This window comes from Oryx dammah, unplaced genomic scaffold (genome assembly GCF_014754425.2).
Source record: "Oryx dammah isolate SB20612 unplaced genomic scaffold, SCBI_Odam_1.1 HiC_scaffold_19, whole genome shotgun sequence".
In the NCBI taxonomy this organism is placed as follows: Eukaryota; Metazoa; Chordata; class Mammalia; order Artiodactyla; family Bovidae; genus Oryx; species Oryx dammah.
In genome coordinates, this window is record NW_024070203.1 from 77,748,762 (window position 1) to 77,770,205 (window position 21,444).

Consider the following 21,444-nt stretch of genomic DNA (forward strand, 5'->3'; position numbering starts at 1 on the left):
ACATAAGGTGCTTGGACAATCATAGAATGACCAAACCAAGAATTTTGGTAAAGCCGAAAACAACAGGACTTGAACCAAAATTAAATCCAAGTTCAAGTTTTCAATTTTGAAAAAGACAAAAGGCAATCTTTTAACCTTCCATCTCTAGACTGGTCACATTCCAAAGTGCAGAGCTAAATTACTTATCTGGTAAGAAGGTCAAAATTTATTTTAAATCTGACTAGGGAACACCAACTGTTTAACATCATAAAGAGAGAGAGGTTTCAAATGCTATATTTAAAAGTAGCTATAGTATCCAGCAGCCTGCTAATTTGGGGGGTATGGGGTGAAAGGGGGAAAGATAATGATAAACCAAAAAATATGCAAAATGAGTATGCTGTTTCTTAGTTTTCATTTTAATAAATTCTATTAGACTAATACTTCTCAATTTCTTTAAAGAACCACTAACCTAAACATTTACATTAAGGGACTTTCATACCTCTTTCTGGGCAATCTCCCGTAACCGCCGAGGAAGGCGTTTGACATTGTGGCTCATGGCTCTTCGTCGCATGTGCCGTGGCAGAGTCTGGAAAACCAGCGAATTAGAAGATTTCTGGGTCACTGCTTTCAACATGGCACTGATTTCAGCAGCTCGGGCTTGAGCAAAAGTAGAAGCTGTCGAAGGAAATAAGAATGCCATTTAAAAACTCATCTTGAATCAATACTTTTCCTGGTAGATTTCAGAAAGATGTTTAAATACACGAGCTTACAATTCATCCACTACCCTAACCCCCTAATAGATTAACACCAATAGTAGTTATTTCTGTATTTCATGATTGGGAAACTGTCCTTCAACTTATATTTTTCAAGTTTTCTGCAAGGATTCAGTTCTACTTTCCTAATCAGAAAAAAAAGTTTGAAAAATAAGCTTAAAAGGTTTTCTTTTAAAACAGAGGGCTATATGCAATATAATCACAACCATTCTGAAGTATAATAATCCCATCAGAAAACAAAGAAAAAACAAAATCTTAGTTTTGATTCCAAGGGTTTTCTTCCTTAACAGTTTCTGCTTTTTTACAAATATATAACCATAATTATTTTTAGTTTCCTTTATTGAAAAATAGACTTTTTTTTCCTAAAGAATAAACAAAGTGCTGGAGACACTTAAGTGAATTCCTCCAGGAAGGAATAAAGACCATTAGAATACAGGGTTATGAGGTAGTGGGGGTGAGGGGGAACGAGGGGCATCAGGGAACGAGGCAACAAAGGGCCTGGAGACAGGAACGTACAGGCCTTGGCTGCCCTCAGACTGCGCTAAATTTGGTTTTATCTTTGGAGATGCGTGCTGAAGAGTATGGATGGCATTTTATATTTTTTAACAAGGAGGGGGTGGTGCCAACGACAACTTTAAGACAAAAAAGACAAATCAGGACCTCTAAGAAGATGGCGAGAGAGAAGGGGGTAGAGCACGCAGGCCCAGGCAGTGAGTCCAGGCTGCAGGTGAGACACACCTGAAGTGAAAGTCTCTCAGTCGTGTCCAACTCTGAGACCCCATGGACTACACAGTCCATAGAATTCTCCAGGCCAGAATACTGGAGAGGGTACCCTATCACTCCTCCAGGGGATCTTCCCAACCCACATCTCCAGCACTGTGGGCGGATTCTTTACCAGCTGAGCCACCAGGGAAGCCCAAGAATACTGGAGTGGGTAGCCTATCCCTTCTCCAACAGATCTTCCAGACCCAGGAATCAAACTGGGGTCTCCTGCATTGCAGGCAGATTCCTTACCAACTGAGCTACCAGAAGGCACTAGAAATCTGGCTGCAGGAGGAACAGCTCACAGTCCAATCATGCTTGGCGTCCGTACAAACACCTACCGGTTATATACTTGGGAATCTCCTGAGAAGTGCCCTCGGGACCTGCTTTCCATCCTCCCTTTTTTCTAAAAGTTACCCTGGAGGAAGGCTGCTCCTTTGCATCAGACTCGGGCAGCGGACGGTGAGTCGTTCTGGTCTGCCGCTGTCGGGAAGTTCCAGGATGAGACTCTAGTGTGTTTTCAAAAAGAAAACAAGAAGAAACAGGTCACTTTTATCAGAGATAAGGATGAGAGTGTTGGGTGACAAAACTGATGGGGATTTCAGTCCTGTAACCTCCCTGTAAGGTGGCGATTCCTGTCCTCCTCTGCAGGAGGAGGGCTCCCAGGTGGGGAGGTGAACTGACTTGCCCAAGGTCACACAGCTAGGAGGCGGCATGCTAGCTAACCATGTCCCAGTGACACACAGAAGAACCTTGGCTATAACAGATACAAGGGAAATATCCTCTACATAAATAGTGCAATGTGAATTTTACACCCAAGTTCCCTTAAATACTACAGTTCACTTGATTGTGCATATTTAGTCTTTCACCTCAATTCTCTGGTATACTCCAATAGATAGCCGCTATGCTAAGAAAGAAATAAAGGCAATTTCTATACATATGCCTGGGCATTCAAACCATTCTGACTTCAAGATATCATCAAATCCCTCTCTGTAAACACAGGGAAAGATCAATGAAGAATTTCACTGCATTCCTGCTTATTTCCATTGTGGTGACAATTATTAAGCCCCTATAATCATGAAACATGTTGCAAAGTCTGTCGTTGTGAGATATAAATGAGATATGTGTTAAGGCTTCTCACCCGGCCTATTGGGCATCAGTGTTGCATCTATTTTCTATTTCCTGTTGCTGACTAATAAACAGCTATCCCCTTCACATCACCTTATAAGATTTCTAAAATCAGTACAAAAGTTAAATGCAGACATGATAAAGACACCGTATTTCTTTTAAGAAACATATCAGTGTCATTTAATAAACGGTTAAGGTACAGATAAAATATATCAGCTCTAAAATACGTACAGCCAGTTTTCATTATTCCCAGCCGCTATGTTCTAGAAAGTCACAACCAACAGTGAATGAGTGAACACTGAGCCCTTGCTCCGAGAGAAAACATGTACGTGTCCACGCATGTATGTGTGTTACATGTATCTCAGAGATTACGGTCTTAAATCGTGAGAACAACTCAGCCTTTCCTTTCTTTTCGAAAGAGAAAATGAAGTTCAGGAGTGTTAAGTGACCTGCCTGGGGCCGCTGCACAATCGGCATTCAAACCCCTGTGACAGCTGGAGTTTCTTACACTACACGGCCCTGCCCCATCAGAATCCTTCCTCTGGTAAGAAGGTCAAACAGGACAGCACTGGGAACTCCACTGGAAATACCTGCATCAGGTCAATCAAAAATTTTCCCACCCTTGGCATGACCACCAAAGTGCCATGAGGATTAAGCTTGGGGTTACAAATTTAGCACCTAGGAGAATTTGCAACTACAAAGCTTGCAAATAATGAGGGTCAATTGCATCTATTTTTAATCTAGCTTCTCCATCATTTAGATGAGGATTACCAAAAGGAGCTGACAAAAGCAATCTGATCCATAGGGAAGTGTGTGTAGCGAGTACTATGTGTATCTTACCTTTTTGAGACTGGAAAGGTTTTCCACCTCCATTATGGTGCTTTACACCACTGTCAGCCACAAAGCCAGAGGATAAAGTCACATTGGTGGGCTGGTTTCTCATTTTCTTTGCATGTTTTCTTTCTTTTGCATTTGACATTTCTGGAAAGTAAGTAATAAATTTTGAAATAAATTTCAAAAATAAAAATAAATTTAATGAATAAATGTTCATGTGACTTAGAATTTGAATCTTCAACATTGTACATCTCCATTTATTATAGGTGGATTAATGATACCAAAATGTTATCATAGGGGACTTCCCTGGTGATCCAGTAGTTAAGACTTGGCCTTCCAGTGGAGGAGGCGCAGGTTTGATCCTGGTTGGGGAGCTAAGATGTCACATTGCCAAAAGACCAAAACATAAAACAGAAGCAACACTGTAACACATTCAATAAAGACTTTAAAAATGGTCCACATTTAAAAAAAAAAAAAAAACTTAAAAAAAAAGTTACTATGATACTGATCTACAGCAGGGATTTATAACCAGAGGGACTAGTATTAACACCAAAAATTCTTAATTCAACAGAAAAAAATAACTGTGTTGTACTGTCAAATAACCGAATCACGTACCAGGGTTGACACTGCATAAAGTTTGTTGGCAGGATGAAAAATGAAGATAAGATCCCTATGCCTTTGTAAAAAAAATTTAATTAGCTAAAACAGTTTATCAAAATTAAGTGAAACAAGAGCCACGTAAATCAATGAAAACCGAAATACACTATTCCAATGATACCCTCACCAAAAACTGAACACAAATTACTAACATTTTCATTTCTACTACTGAGATGAGGCCAGCCGTACCTTTAATTTAGAACTGCAAAAGATTTCAATTTAAAGTAAGAAGACAGAGGGACAAAAACTTAGTGGAGCTTGACTCCACAGTGGTTCTCAGCTCTCAAACTCAATGCCCCGTTTCTTTTACTGAAAAGCTTGAAACACCTAATTTCTACTTTTAAATGAAATTCATTAATTACATAACCCACTAGACACATAACTTTTATCAAAACAAGTCCTACAATATGTGCCCTCATTGTGATGCAGGGGAGAACTAAAAGTAATCAGTGAAGTGAAAGTCGCTCAGTCGTGTCCAACTCGTTGCGACCCCATGGATCATACAGTTAATGGAATTCTCCGGGTCAGAATACTGGAGTGGGTAGCCTTTCCCTTCTCTAGGGGATCTTCCCAACCCAGGGATCGAACCCAGGTCTCCACATTGCAGGCAGATTCTTTACCAGCTGAGCCACAAGGGAAGCCCAAAAGTAATTAAAATAATATTTATTTCCTATATTTAAGTATTTCACATAACTAGATGACATTATGAAATAGAGGTATGTTTAACTAAGGGGGATAATCACAGATACAGGCACCAACAGAGGCATGGGCGCGATCTGCAGAGCTGGAGCGGGGTCCCAGAAGCTCCCACACAGCAGTCATTAAACTTTCCTTGCTGACTGTAGGGAGGGAAGGGTCCTGCAGGAAGGAGACACTTGGAGGCTGGGAAGCTCAGTGCAGCCACAACCAAGCTGTTCTCCAAGCATTTAAATGTTTTAATACTAGCCTTTACTCATACCTATATATAGAATTACATGCCCGCAGCAGCTACAAAGGCAGAGATACAGGTGTATACTAGTACCTGTTAGACAGGGCAGTAATGCCACTGGTGACATGGTTCCCTAAATTCGTAAACACTCTTTGGAAAAGTACAAATTTTATTTTTAAAGTTCAATCTTGCCTTTTTATTGTATTCCTAGAAAATTCAGTGCATATTAAATCCATGCAGCCACTACTTTACGCAAAGCAGAGTCAGGTGTCATACACTGCAGGACGGCTAACATCCCTGATCCCCGTCTAGTAAATGGCAGCAGTGTTACCCCAATCACTATGCTGACCACCTGCACAAACTTTCAAAATTCACATCAGGATTTGCACCAAACCCGATGAGTACCATTGGGTTAAATTCACTTTCCAATTCAATACTTCATACAAAATCAAGAGTAATCTATGTGGCAGAGTGTTTAAGAGCCTTTACTTCAGAGTGAGAAAGACCTGGATTCAAATATCTTCCTTAACACTTTTTAGTCATATAATCTTAGGAAAATTATTTTCCCTCTTTGAGCTTCGGTCTCCCTTTCTATAAATGGGAATAATCTACAAATGGTTGTAAGGTAATGTACCCATCACAATGCATGGGGCTCTGCATAAACTAAGGGCTCAGTTAACGGTAACTCTTTCTCTTAAATAAAAAATGAAGTAACAGAAATGTATCTCATTTTACTTTCTCACTCCATTCTGTTTTCACTTACATGAAAAACAACTCCAAAATATTTTCCAAACTTAAAAATACATAGTAAGTAAACGGAGCTCTGCAGAACTTGTTGACTAGTGAAGGTCTTGATTCAGATCAGACTGTATTAAGAACCATTCAAAATTATCCTACAAAACAGTTTAGTCCACATGCTTGAATCAGAACTTACTCAGGAAAACACACCACTACCTGGGAGCCCTGGGCTGGGACACCAAATTTAGGAGCCACAAATCATATCTCTGAGCTTAGGTTCGAGAGTAGAAAATGAGCAGATTGAACTAGCAAGGATTTTCAAACAGTTCTGATGCCAGAAGAGAATGAATATAGAATACATCCTTATGAAGCCTGAGGATTTAGTTTAAAATAGCTTCCAGCAGGAATTTTAACTCTTACCTTTAACATTCATGTGAATTTTACATATATTCCTAACAGTCACAGTTTTTGTTCTCATAGCCACTTTAGTCAAAACTTCAATGAGCACTAAGTATGTGCCAGGCTTTATAAAAGTGTTTTCTCTCAAATATTCACATAAATTGGACATGTCATATTTTCCCATCCAGCATATTATCCCCTGGCTGATCAGATACAACCCTTGGTAGAACAGAATTTGGTTTGAAAACCAGGGAATTAAACAGATGATCTCTGACTTATTTTAACCTAAAAAACTGGTGACTCAGACTTAATAAAATCTGCCTAATGAATACAGGCATGCTGTTTCACAAGAAATATTAATATTTCGAGTTTACTTCAGTTCAGTTGCTCAGTCGTGTCCAACTCTTTGCGACCCCATGGACTATAGCATGCCAGGCTTCCTTGTCCATCACCAATTCCCAGAGCTTGCTCAAACTCATGTCCATCAAGTCAGTGATGCCATCCAACCATCTCATCCTCTGTCATCCCCTTCTCGAGACTTCAATCCCCAGCATCAGGGTCTTTTCCAATGTGTCAGTTCTTCACATCAGGTGGCCAAAGTATTAGAGTTTCAGCTTCAACATCAGTCCTTCCAATGAATATTCAGAACTGATTTCTTTTAGGATTGACTGGTTTGATCTCCTTGTAGTCCAAGGGACTCTCAAGAGTCTTCTCCAATACCACTCAAGTTTAATTATCTGTAATGCTTCAAGAGAGTGCCTATTTAAAAATCATATGATGAAGTGTTTTATAAATTAAATACACCTCCTAATTATCCAGTTTAATCAAATTTAACAAGCTTGGGGGTACCTATATGTGCTTAATAGCTTTGGGTTGTTTATATACCAAAGTAGCACAGGGGTGTGGCCTCTTTCCTTAAAGAATTACTCATCTTCAGCACCAATATTTATTGAGAACTTTGTCAGGCCCTATTCCCCGTGCCTTACTCACCTATTCTTACAATCCTGGGAGGGAAGTACTAGCACTACCCTCATTTCCTAAATGAAAAAACCGAAGCACAGAGAGGTGAAACTAAGCTGGTGATTGTGCGGGGATTCAAACCAGGCAGTTGGGCTCTATTCATCATTCTTAAAAACAATTAAGAGAATAAGATCACATATAGTAAAAGATGAAAGGGCTTCTCTGGTCGCTCAATGGTAAAGAATCCTCCCGCCAATGCAAGAGACCTGGGTTTGATCCCTGATCCAGGAAGATCCCACATGCCGAGGAGCAGCTAAGCCCCTGCACCACAATGCCTGGGCCTGTGCTGAGAGCCCGGGAGCTGCAGCTAGTGAGACCACGCGCCCTAGAGCCTGTGCTCTGCAACAAGAGAAGCGACTGCAGTAGGACGCCTGCGCACCGCAACTGAAGTAGCCGCTACTGCTGCAACGAGAGAAAAGCCCCAGCAGCAACTAACACACAACACAGGGGTCTAAGATGAACCAAAAAAAAAAAAAAATTTTTTTTTAAAGACTAAATTTTGCAGTACAGCACAATAAAAAACAGGATAAGGGAAAGAAAAAAGTGTGAATCTACAGGAAAAGTCAATGAGAACATAAGATTTCATTAGTCAGAACTGAGGGAAGAAAAGTATTCAAGAATCTGCTTCGTGACTTCAGGAATGAGGACTCTGGATAGCTAGAGTGGAAAGAGACAGCAGGAGAGGACAAAACTGAGTAGGCAAGGCTTGGAGGCAAAAACTCTAAACCAATGAAAAAGCTCTGAAGGTTCTCGAGTCAGAGTTGGAAAGCCAAAACCCCACAGTATGTAGAGGTGTATGAGGTGGAAAAAAGAGGATTCTCTTATGTTTCAGAAGCAGGGGAGGACAGGAATTTTTGCCAGTCTTTTTCACTGCCACATCTCCAGGACCTAGCAGAGTGTCTTGCACAAAGCAGGGGCTCAATATATATATCTGTTGAATATACATGTACATGCATAAAATAAGTGAAACATGCCTATAATGCATATTTTAACAGTAAAAAATATTTAGCCAAGTACCACTGCTTCTGATACTGCATGACTGAATATCTGCCAAGGGAACAGCTCTGGGGCCATTTGCTGCACTGAGATCAATAATCTCCTACTTGAAATCAGATGCCAATCACTAGGCTTCTGCAGAGACATCTTGTAAATCTCGAGGGGGTCTCCAGAGGAGGAAGCATGAGGGGGCAGGGAGGAGGTGAACAGTGCCAAGTCTCCTCAAGGTTCTCCGAATGACCCATCTTATTCCTTTAGAGAGTGCAAGCCCAGTCCTAGGAGAACCTCTGCCTGGTGGGGCAATGCAGAGAAATGACAGAGTGGGCTCAAGATCACAAGGGCTGAAGTGTAAACAGATAAAGTAGGGGGTCCCCAGAAAAACAACCAGGCAAGGCTTTCTTGGCATTAGAGAAGCCATTTCTTGCCTAAGCCATTTTGTGATCTAAGCCTGGCCACAAGGCTTGTCCCTGAACAGCATGGCTCAGTAATAATGATCTTAATGGACCTAAAAAAACGATCTTAAGATCCCCTGCAGCAGGAAATGGCAGCCCATGAAGGATTTTTGCCTAGGAAATGCCATGGACAAAGGAGCCTGGTAAGCTACAGTCCATGGGGTCTCAGAGAGAATCGGACACTGACTGAAAGGCACCTAAAAAACAACTATCATCAGGCAGGAGAAGTACCATTAATAAAAATCAGTTGTAAACTCCCATTTCTATTTCCGTGACCAAGATTAGCCTGAAGCATTTTCTCCAGCTGTTTTGCAGAATTTGAACCCCCTCGGGCACTCAATCATCAGATCAACTGGGATGCTGCTGCTGATCCCCTCCCCTCACCCCGTGGCTTCCACTAAAACTAGAACTCTGTTGACCTTTGCCACTAGTCTATGCTGAATTGCCTTCCGCTGGAGCCCCTTCATGAATATGCATGTATCCCTAGCTTAAAACCTGGAGAAGGAAATGGCAACCCACTCCAGTATGCTTGCCTGGAAAATCCCCACGGACGGAGGAGCCTGGCAGGCTACAGTCCAAGGGGTCGCAAAAGAGTCGGACACGACTCAAGCGACTTAACTTATTTTAGCTTAAAAGGTCCCGGATTTTCTGCTGGGGAGACACTGCTTTGGGAAAGATCCCCGGTATTCTACTCACTTGAAGCAAGTAATAAATCCTTCCTTCTTATCTTTGGCTTCATTGGTCTTTTTGTTTCGGTTTTGTTTTTTTGTTTTTTTCTTTTTTTGGCTTGACACCCACCAAGACGTGACCCCAGTTCTCTGGTAAAAGTAGGAGGTGCCAAGCGGAAAGAAGGGCCCCAGCACTGGCAGCAACGGAAGAAGAGCAGGTTATAGTTGGGTGTGAGGACAATCCAAGAGGAGCCCGGCCAATATTGGGCACTCGCAGGGGGCGGCCACACACTCTCTCCCACATTCGCGATCCCTGGAGGACGCCAGCCCCTCACGACCTACCTGCGAGACGCCCGGTGGGAAGAAACCAGGACTCCCCCGCCCCGAGTCCAGATGACAAGGTTCTGCCACAGTCACCGACGCGCCGGGAGCGGAAAGCGAACTGGAGCGCGCATGCGCCAGTGCGACCGCGGCCTCCACGTGGCCCGGAGTCGCACAGAGACTACAACTCCCAGAATGCTGAGCGAACCCCCGGCGATGCTTTAAAGCCGCGATTCTGGCCTCGGCTGGTCAGGCGACGAGCGAGAACGGTCAGCAAAGGAAAAGGGTTAGCCATGTCGTCTTTGGTCAGAAGGATAATCAGCACCGCGAAAGCCCCCGCGGCCATTGGTCCCTACAGGTACAGGAGGGCGGTGGGAGCCGAGAAGGACTCCAGGCGTCTGGGGTCGCGACCCCGGTGCGGGCACTCGGGGCGTGGTGGGTGGGGTTTTGGGCTTGGGCTGCTGCTGCTACTGCTAAGTCGCTTCAATCGTGTCCGACTCTGTGCGACCCCATAGATGGCAGCCGCTAGTCCGGGTCAGAGCTGCTGCGGGCTTCGGGGTTCACTGGGCAACCTACCTGGGAGTTCACTGTGCCCACTGGGACTGAACCATAGCAGGCAACGCACCGAGAGACTCGGTACCAATTGTGTTATAAAATTACCACTTGTATTTAAAGTTATAAAGGAGAAAAGACATGAGGGGAGACGTCATGAAATAAAAGAGGAAAGTTAGGAGCATGTTGAACGAAATACGGAAATAGGACAGAAATGAGAGTATCTTATTTTCTGAACAACTGTGAAATGGCGTAAAACAGATTTTACTTCTGAATTTAAAGTGAAGTTAAGGTTTCTTTATAAAAATTTTTTTAAACATTTAATGCCATTGAAATGTGTACTTTAAAATGGTTAAAATGGTAGATTTTAAGTTTGGAAACAATGGTGGGACTTTTTATCTAAGAGAGAATTAATTGCCTTTAAATACATGAACCGTGAACTTCCAGATGTTCAAGCTGGTTTTAGAAAATGCAGAGGAACCAGAGATCAAATTGCCAACATCTGCTGGATCATGGAAAAAGCGAGAGAGTTCCAGAAAAACATCTATTTCTGCTTTATTGACTATGCCAAAGCCTTTGACTGTGTGGATCATAATAAACTGTGGAAAATTCTGAAAGAAATGGCAATACCAGACCACCTGACCTGCCTCTTGAGAAACCTGTATGCAGGTCAGGAAGCAACAGTTAGAACTGGACATGGAACAACAGACTGGTTCCAAATAGGAAAAGGAGTACGTCAAGGCTGTATATTGTCACCCTGCTTATTTAACTTATATGCAGAGTACATCATGAGAAACGCTGGACTGGAAGAAGTACAGCTGAAATCAAGATTGCAGGGAGAAATATCAATAACCTCAGATATGCAGATGACACCACCCTTATGGCAGAAAGTGAATAGGAACTAAAGAGCCTCTTGATGAAAGTGAAAGAGGAGAGTGAAAAAGTTGGCTTAAAGCTCAACATTCAGGAAACTAAGATCATGGCACCTGTCCCATCACTTCATGGGAAATAGATGGGGAAACAGTGGAAACAGTGTCAGACTTTGTTTTTGGGGGCTCCAAAATCACTGCAGATGGTGATTGCAGCCATGAAATTAAAAGAGGCTTACTCCTTGGAAGAAAAGTTATGACCAACCTAGATAGCATATTCAAAAGCAGAGACATTACTTTGCCAGCAAAGGTCCATCTAGTCAAGGCTGTGGTTTTTCCAGTGGTCATGTATGGATGTGAGAGTTGAACTATAAAGAAAGCTGAGCACCGAAGTGAACTGTGGTGTTGGGGAAGACTCCTGAGAGTTCCTTGGACTGCAAGGAGATCAGTCCTGGGTGTTCATTGGAAGGACTGATGTTGAAGCTGAAACTCCAGTACTTGGCCACCTCATGCGAAGAGTTCACTCATTGGAAAAGACCCTGATGCTGGAAGGGGTTGGGGGCAGGAGGAGAAGGGGACGACAGAGGATGCGATGGCTGGATGGCATCACCAACTTGATGGACAAGAGTTTGAGTGAATTCCGGGAGTTGGTGCTGGACAGGGAGGCCTGGCGTGCTGCAGTTTGTGGGGTCGCAAAGAGTCGGACACGATTGAGCGACTGAACTGAACTGAAAGTTTCTGTGTTTGGCTCTCTTTCAGGTCTCAGTGTAGCTTATGCTCTTCCCTGTGATCTTGTTACTAATTCTGATATTTAGTTTCCTCACTACAAAAATGATTAGTTCGGAAAGTAAGCCGTGTATCCTTCTTGACCCTTCAGCAATGATTAACCTGTCTAGTTACTTATTTTCTTGAGTGCTTGGCAGTGCTTTCTTTTGGTTATGGGATCTTAGTTCCCTGACCAGGAATTGAACCCAGCCGCTGGAGTGAAAGTGCCAAGTCCTAACTACCGGACCCAGAGAATTCCCTGTTTAGTGTTTACGAAACTCCCAACTACTTTCCAAAGTGTGTGTGTACTGTTTTGCATACCCACCAACAAAGTATGAAGATTCCATTTTCTCCACATCCTCATCCTTACTTACCATCAGTCAGCCTTACTGTGTGTAATGGTTGGTAGGGTGCCTTTGGTTTGTATTACTCCTTCACACTGTGTGTCTTCTTTATTGAGGTGTCTGTTCAGATCATTTGCCCAATATTTTGCTGGGTTGTTTGTCTTTATTGAATTATATAAGAGTTCTTTATATATTCTGAATACACATCCATATATTCTGAATACAAATATTTGTGTTTCACAAATATTTTCTCCCAATTTGTGACTTGGGTTTCCATTTTCTTAAAGATGACTTTCAATAAGCAAAAGGTTTTAATTTCCATGGAGTCCGATTACAATTTTTTATTTTATGTTTTTACTTTTTGTATCTTAGCAAAGAAATCTCTTAGCATTGAGTTTTAAATTTTATGTTTTACATATGTTGGATTTCTGTTCTTTGCAGTCAGGCTGTGTTAGTCGACAGGACCATTTACATTTCAGGACAGCTAGGCCTGGACCCTGCAAGTGGACAGCTTGTGCCAGGAGGGGTGGCAGAAGAGGCTAAACAGGTGAGTCATTTTCCACATTTGACGTTCCCTTTTCTACTTCTTTTTCATCATATTGAGGAATATTAAGAATCCATTTGGCTGATTTATTTTATAGAGATTATCAGATAGATGCTTTTTAAGTTATTGGTTGACTTATTGATGTAAAACAGTTTTATGTCAATAGAAAGTTGGAAATGTGATGAATCATTTAACAACCTAAAAAAAAAAATTTTACTTGCCAAGGTGACTTTAAACCTGAATTATTGGGTATTAACTAAATTTACTGTGGTAATCATTTCATAATACATACATGTATTAAATCATCATGTTATTTACCTAAAACTAATGCAGTGTTATATCTCAAGTTATATTTCAGTGAAATGGGAAGGAAATTGAGAAAGCAATTGTGAATTGTGAAAACATCTTGCCAAGCAATTGTGAATTGTGAAAACATCTTGCCACTTCCACATGAGTCGGGAAATTTTTTTAGGGCCAATGACTGCAAAAATAATCCACCACCACAGAAGTAAAAATCATTGTTTGTTAGAAAGAGAGAAGTATCAAAGGTTACATGCAGTATGCAGTATGTTTTCTAAAAATATTAATAAGGATGGGGGTATAATTCTAATCCAATAAATAGAATTAAATTATCATTTAGTATACTCACTGAGTCATTTGTGATGTGCAAAGGTAGAAAATAACCTAAAATGTGCATCCTGAGGAAGTAGCTAAAGAAATCCTGCTAGATCTGTACAGCTAAATTAATATGGAAATATCTTCCAGATAAATTGTTATATAATAAAACCAAGATAAAGAACAGCTTGCACAATAAGCTACTGTGTGTGTGTCTGTCTCTGTCTCTGTCTTTCTGTTTGTTTCTGTCTAAGGATATATACATTTATGCTGGCATAGGCATTGGCTGTCTCTGGAAGGATATACAAGAAACTAGAAACAGTTTTCTAGTGGTTGCCTTTGATGAAGGAAACTCAGGAGGGAGAGTAAGGGTGAAAGGCATCTTTTCACTGTATATGTTTTTTGTAGCTTTTGAATTTTTTGCCATATCCATGTATAACCCGTTTAGAAGATTAAATTTTTTAAAATCATCAACTACTATAATGTGATCAGTCAAAGTGGAAGAGTGAATTGGAAAAACAATAAATTAAGGACAGAGTGAAAAACTAATGTTTTTTCAAAGGTTGAAGTGTCAAACATACACAAAATTTACTAATAATTGTTTTTTAAGAAAAAAGAAACAACCTCTTTAAAAATATTGCTTCAAAGAAAACAGGTTTTAATGCTTACTAGCTCATACTTTTCCTGAAAGTGATACAGAATTAGGAGTCCCAGTAGTTATTTCTGTTTTAGCTTAGTTGACATTGGCTGAGAATTTCACAATTCTAGCACTGAGGAATAGACTTCAGTCTTTCTCCTTACAAAAAGAGACATTCTCACTATATTTCAGAAAGATTCACTCCATCAAAGAAAGCCAGGAGGCAGTTTACTTATATAGAGGTGGCTTATGAAGAGTGAATTTCCTAGAAAAGGAAGATTTTTCTGCAACATAGGAAGTATTAGTAAAAGATGGTAAACTGAATTGAGTTAAATCTTCGATGTAACATTAGCGCCTAAGGGTTTTCTTGCCTTGGTTCACAGGCTCTTAAAAACATAGGTGAAATTCTGAAAGCAGCAGGCTGTGACTTCACGAATGGTGAGCAACTTGAAATTATTTCAGATTTCTATTTGATATTTCTTGGTAAAGAACACATGGCATCTAATAATATGTCCTGCCATATCTTTTGTTGTTTGAAGTTGGCTGAGTTTCAGTCCCATAGACACGATATCAATGAAAAATTAATCAGTAGTCGATCTAGAGCTATATACACAATATCAGTAAAAAATTAATCAGTAGTCAATCTAAGGGAAAAAATGGAACATTTTATTTGGCCCAACCTGAGGCTGATACCTGGCAGACAGTCTTTCAGAAAGCTCTGAGGACTGTTCTGAAGCGGTAAGGGGAGAGGCCAGCATATACATGACCTGGCACACATCTTGGCAGAAGGTTAGTGCTATTCGTGAGGAACAGATGGCTAAGTTAATGGTTTTAGGGCTAGGTATAGAAACATATGTAAAACTAGATTCGTAACATTTTCTCCTGAAAATATCCCTAGAGCACAAAGTGCCTTATCCTGATCTTCCTGAATTCCTTTCAGGATGTATTGTAGGTCAGCGACTACAGTGGCTAATGACTTTATTCTTATAAAACTGAATGCTCCCTTTTGATCTTAATTTCAATCAAAGTTTGGGAGGTGTTTCATGACCAGTTTGTCCCACAGGGCTAAAAGTGCTCATTGCCAGGTCAGGCGAGGACTTTGTTGATACGTCACTCAGTGTGCTAGTGGACTAAAGCTCTGTTAATAGTAGCCAGAAGCCAGGAAATGATTTTCCCTTGTTGCTGCTTCCCATATCTAGAGTACAACTATTCTAATCATCGATCTTGAAGAACTGTATTTTGGGTCAATAATTTCAAGTCATCTAGTTATTTTTATTGGAGACTCAGTCACATTTGATAATGCAAGAAACAATCTTGCAAAATAGAGCACAGGTGATATAGCTAGTGACGTGAATAAGCGCATAAGTAAGTTATGTTATGGTCTAGGGAGTTGCACGGCTAGCAGCAGCAAAAGAAGAACTGAACTTTATGGTTGAACGGGTATTTCTGTTGTTGAAGAGGTCTGGCTAATGCTCTATGAAGACACCCAGTGCACACTAGAGGGGAGGCAGGAGGACTAAATGGGCAGAGAAAAGAAATTTTATGTTAACATTTTTCTTGTCCTGCCTTAAAATGTGAATTTTATTTCATCACTACCATTTTTCTAAGTAATATTTTAGATCAGACCAAATAACAAACCTAATGACAATGTATGTATCCCCTAGTGGTGAAAGCAACTGTTTTGCTGGCTGACATAAATGACTTCAGTGCTGTCAATGATGTCTACAAACAATGTAAGTTATTTGGCTTTATTACTATTTTCCATTTTAAAGAGACGTGTATCTATTGGACTTCCCTGATGGCCCAGCGGTAAAGAACCTACCTTACAGTGCAGGGGATGTGGGTTCAATCCCTGGTCCCAGAAGATTCCACATCCTGAAGGGCAGCTAAGCCCATGCACTGCAACTAAGACCCAACATAGCCAAATAAATAAACATTTTAAAAAGATACATATTAATCTTAATATGTGTCCATTATAAATTAAGAAGGGCTTTCCTGGTGGCTCAGTGGTAAAGAATCCGTGTACAAATGCTGGAGAGGTGGGTTTGATCTCTGGGTCGGGAAGATCCTCTAGAGAAGGAGATGGCAACCCACTCCAGTATTCTTGCCTGGGAAATCCCATGGACAGAGGAGCCTGGTGACCTACAGTCCATGGGGTCACAACTTAGCAACTAAACAACAATACATTAAGAATGTTGGGCGAGGTTAAAGAAATGGTCATAGATCCTGTCCTAATAGCTGATTAGAAACACGAAGTGTGTCCCCATGAAAAAGATCCAAGATATTTCTATTGCATTCCCTAGAAAAACATATCACAACCAGACAAATCCTTTTTCCTTAAGCTTAATTTTATTACATCCTTCTTAGGTTTTCTGTACTCTCCTAAGCATTTTTCAACACATGACTACATTTATTATTGCTGTGATGAGGTCTAGCTATGATCTTTTCTGCTCTCTCAGAACCATTAACTGGTTAGTTAAAATTTCTGTGCCTTGGTTTCCTCATATCCTAAATGTGGATAACATCTTCTAAGGTAGGAATTTTTAATGAGTTAATACAGCATGTAAGCATGCATGTTAGATTCTGCAGAGTGTATATTTTCATTTCTTTCCCAGAAAGCTAAGATATTTTTAAGAATATTAAATATTATGAGACTCATAGCAAAGTATTTTGTCAAACAAATGTGAATATGAGCTTCTCTTTTCCAATGTTGGCTTGTATCTAAGAACTGACATAGATCTGAATCACTTACCAGATTCTTGATCCTGCAGTGTTGAATTACAACATAGTATCTGAAAAAACTAAAATGAAATTCTTTTAAATTAGATTTCCAGAGTAGTTTTCCGGCGAGAGCTGCTTACCAGGTTGCTGCTTTGCCCAAAGTAAGTACACATTTGTCTTAAAAATTAAGAAAATTGAAAATGAAGGCCATAAGCTTCCCTGGTGATCTAGTGGTAAGAGTCCACTGGCCAGTGCAGGGGACATGCGTTCAGTCGCTGGTCTGGGAAGATGCTGCATGCCACGGGGCAGGTATACCTGTGTGCCAAAACTACTGAGCCCGCGTGCCTAGATACTGTGCTCCACAAGAGAAACCACCGCCGTGAGAGGCCCACGCACCACAGCTAGAGAGCAGCCCATACTCATCACTGCTAGAGAAAAGCCCTTGCAGCAGTGAAGACCCACCACAGCTAAAAATAATAAATCTTTAAAAAAAAAAAATCAAGGCCACACATGAATGTGAATACAACACAATCATTTTACTTAAACTATGAGAAGTAAAACAGCCACCGTATTGTTTTACTGTTACTTAACGACTATAAATTGAGCCAGATCTGTGAGTTCTACAGTTAAAATTTTAATTTTCTATTGTATAATAAAATATCTAGGAAATGCCCTGGTGGTCCAGTGGTTGGGACTCTGCGCTTTCACTGCCAAGGGCCCAGGTTTGATCCTTGGTTGAGGAACTAAGATCCAACAAGCTGCATGGCGTGGCCAAAAACAACACTACGCTTTCCATTAGGAAAAATCATCTGAAAAACAGTGGCTCGTAGATTTCTTACCGTTCTTACTTTGGTTTTCTAATTGAACTAGAAGCACTTCCTGTGCCCTGTAGCAGCACAACATTTCTACCTATAAAGAAGCCATTCTCATGGACTTCTGGAAATTTTGCACCAAAGAAATTTAGCTTCTGTGAATGGTATTTTTGTCGTTTTGACTGTTACTTGGAATGATCAGTATCATCAAATTTATTAAGATACAGAATGAGATAAAAGGAGCTCTGAACTTGACATAAGACATGGGTTTGAACCTCTGCCATTTGGCTTTGTGTTCTGGGATGGGTTAAACAAGCTTTACAAGCTTCAGTGTATTGTCTGCACTGAGAACCCTGATAACAGAGCTGCTAGGGGAATCACATGAGCTAACATAAATGAACATGCTGGGCATGGTAGCCTAGCCTTTTCTTAGTGATTCTTGGTGAATCTGCTCCCTCCTTTCCTTCTTTGTAAAGTTTAATGTTAAAAATGCATATGTTTTCAGTAGACATTCTGGTGCTCTCTTAATCTGTTATTTTCCCAACAGGGAGGCCGTGTTGAGATCGAAGCAATAGCTGTGCAAGGACCTCTCACAACAGCATCACTCTAAGTGGGCCAAGTGTTATTTAGTCTGGAAATTTAATAGTATTTTTAAACTAATGGCTTAATCCTTGTTGGAAAGTGTAAGGTTGAAATATCTGGAAATATTATGGAAATACCATATAATAAGGGAAACAATATGAATTGAAGATTAATGATGAATCTAGTTACTAATATTACAAATTATACTTCTGTAACACTTGTATTACTGGATGTGGGAAAACAGACATGCCTTACTGAGTTAACTCAGAAGAATAAAAGTAGAAGGAAATAACATGTAGGAAAGATGAGCTACTATGCCTGAAAAGTAAGAAAAAGCACACCTAATTGAACTAAACCCTATTAATTTAATGATGGGAAGTATTTTATTATGTCAGATATGTGATTTTTGCTTGAATAAAACTAAAGCATTTAAATTTGAATGGCAGAGATAAAGGAGAAGAAACTGGACCAAATTTTATATAGATAATATTTTTCTAGTGGAAATAAAATAGCATGCAGATTTTCCTTGGTGTGATTCCATTCACTGATTTTTTTTAACAGTTTAATGTATGCATTAAACTACATTACCTAAATAAAAGTGAAGAAACTATGACGTTTAAACTCCCAACTATTTTTTTTCTCAGTTTACTTCTGACTTTACATTTTTACACTGTTGTAAAGGCTCTGTGTAACCATTTTATGTTTGTTCTTTGAAGTCTTTTCACATAGAAACTACTACATGAATACCTCCTTGTTGTAGAATAAATTCCAACACAGAATTTTATAGAGTTGAGAAGTTAAAAGTTCCCTTCACTCACTGTCTATTGCACTTATCCCCAAAGCCCACCACTGCTGAGGATTCTGAGTGAGTAACCAGCAGATAGTTTTATATCCATTACATACTTGATCATCTAGTTTGGTTTTGACTTATTTATATAAATGGAGCTTTACTGTATATATTATTCTACAGATTGCTTTCTTCTTGTCTTGAAGGTTTTCCATATAGATACATATTGATCTACCTCATTTTTAAAGCTGTTGCAGACTCTTCTTTTGTGTAGATATACCTTAGGTGATTTAACCGTTGCTCCAAACAATTCCATGTTAACAAAATTGTCATATCAGTGTGCTCTAACATTCTTACTTACACATGTAACATTTTACATATACATATTTGTTTCAAGTTGTTTTAGAAAGGTCTTGCTAATTTGTAAAGTTTGGTCACCAAAAGATAATGTTAGAAGCACTTCTGAAGAGCAGTTTTAAGACCACAGACTTTTGAGTAATTCCAGCAGGCTTCAAGGCCCAGATCTACCACTTATTATCTCTATGACCTTCAGCTAATTATTTAACCTCTTTTAAGTCTCAGTTTCCTGAAAGATAATAATTGCACCTTTTCAAAGGAATGTCATAAGCACTATTCAACATTAAGAAAAAAGAAAACTTAGAATCATGGCCTCTAGTCCCATCACTTCATGGCAAATAAAAGGGGGAAAAGTGGAAACCATGACAGATTTTATTTCCTTGGGCTCCAAAATCACTGTGGACAGTGACTGCAGCCAGGAAATTAAGACACTTGCTCCTTGGAAGGAAAGCCATGACAAATCTAGACAGCATATTAAAAAGCAGAGACATCACTTTGCTGACAAAGGTTTGTATAGTCAAAGCTATGGTTTTTCCAGTAGTCATGTACAGATGTGAGAGTTGGACCATAAAGAACGCTGAGCCTGAAGAATTGATGCTTTAGAACTGTGGTGCTGGAGAAGACTAGAGATAAAACCAATCAATCCTAAAAGAAATCAACCACTAATAGTCATTGAAAGGACTGATAATGAAGCTGAAACTCCAATACTTTGGCTACCTCATGCAAAGAGCCAACTCTGAGAAAGACCCTGATGCTAGGAAAGACAAGGCAGGAGGAGAAGGGGACGACAGAGGATGAGATTGTTAGATGACATCAGTGGCTCAATAGACATGAGTTTGTGCAAACTCTGGGAAATAGTAGGGTCAGAGAAGCTTGGCATGCTGCAGTCCATGGGGTCGCAAAGAGTCGGACATGACTGAGCAACTGAACAACCACCACCGGTATTCTTGCCTAGGACAGAGGAGCTTGGTGGGCTACAGTCTGTGAGGTCCCAAGAGTCAGACACGACTTAGCAACAACTACAATGAGATCATCATATGATTTTTCTCACTTAGTTTGCTAATAATGGTAAAATATACCCATAGTAATGAGTTTTTTATAGTATAGAACCAACTCTCATCCCTAGATAAATTCACCTTGGTCAACATACATATTTATAACATATTTCATACACTCAAAGTCAAGATGAGGTATTTTGTTTACGATCTTTACAGTTACGTTCATCCTTGAAACTGGCTTTCTTCTTTTACATAAGTTCATTGTTGTAAGTATCCTTGAAAGTGTGATGGAGTTTACCTATAAAACTTGGAGCTTGATATTTTCTTTGGGAAAAAATTTTAAACTACTGATTCAATTTCTTTAATGGTAATGGGAACATTCAGATTTTGGTCATTTACCTTGTTATAGAATTTGCACACTTCATCTAAATTTCACCTTTTAATCTCTTGCATCTGTATTCAATGCCTTCTTTTCATCTAATATAGTTTATTTTTGCTATTTTTTAATCAGCCTTGTCCAGAAGTTTATCCATTTTATTAATCTATTTAAAGAATCATTTTTTGTTTATTCTTTTATCTTTAGCATTAATTTCTGCTCTTGTATTTAATGTTTCCTCCAAGTTATGTATAAGACACTTCTTTCTGCTTTTAATATTAAGACTCTTTTATTTGTATGTGACAGAAACCCAACTGGTATAAAAAGGGAAAAAAGAGGAATTAATAGGATCATATAACAGAAATCCAGAAGAGTACAGCTGACTTTAGGTATGTGTGTTCCAAAAACCTCCTGGCTCCATCTGTCTCAAGGGGAAGATGCTGCAGACTCAGTGTAGAGACCACCAAGGTAACAACCCCAGGAGAAAGGCAGGCAGGAGAGTCTGAGAAGCTTCTGATTGGTCCAGCCCAAGGATAAGGACCCATTCCTAAATCAATCACCTGTAGGCAGGAAATCAAATAAAACTGACCAATAAGGGTCCAAGGGGCATTCTTATAGATAAGTCATGACTTCAGATTCTAACTCTGCAATGAGAAAACTGGAAATAAAATGCTGGTATCCAAGTTGATTGATTTGTTAGTGGCTTGGATTTTGAGTGTCCGTCCCACACTTTAAGGAAAATTATGATTGTGTTCAATATGAAAAGGAACACATTGCATGTTAGCCTTTCAAACATACAAACACAGCAGTCTCTTTGAAGTGTGTTATTA

The 21,444-nt window shown here is 39.9% G+C and overlaps 2 protein-coding genes across 2 annotated transcripts in view; one reads left to right on the top strand and one right to left on the bottom strand.

Annotated features, from left to right (window-relative positions):
- The window catches only part of POP1 (POP1 homolog, ribonuclease P/MRP subunit), a 28,422-nt gene extending 24,801 nt beyond the window's left edge, over window positions 1–3,621 (bottom strand). The window contains exons 1-3 of the mRNA XM_040261006.1: window positions 3,483–3,621; window positions 1,856–2,023; window positions 479–654 (exon numbers count right to left, since the gene is read on the bottom strand). Coding sequence (XP_040116940.1) covers window positions 479–654; window positions 1,856–2,023; window positions 3,483–3,621 — 483 coding nt within the window. The remainder of the gene's footprint in view (window positions 1–478; window positions 655–1,855; window positions 2,024–3,482) is intronic.
- A 6,200-nt stretch (window positions 3,622–9,821) lies between these two features.
- RIDA (reactive intermediate imine deaminase A homolog) lies at window positions 9,822–18,717 on the top strand. The gene is made up of 6 exons (XM_040261007.1): window positions 9,822–10,013; window positions 12,627–12,732; window positions 14,365–14,419; window positions 15,646–15,714; window positions 16,808–16,863; window positions 18,062–18,717. Exons 1-6 carry the CDS (start codon window positions 9,949–9,951, stop codon window positions 18,122–18,124), a joined length of 414 nt encoding a protein of 137 aa, XP_040116941.1. The 5' UTR covers window positions 9,822–9,948; the 3' UTR covers window positions 18,125–18,717.
- Window positions 18,718–21,444: the final 2,727 nt, after the last annotated feature.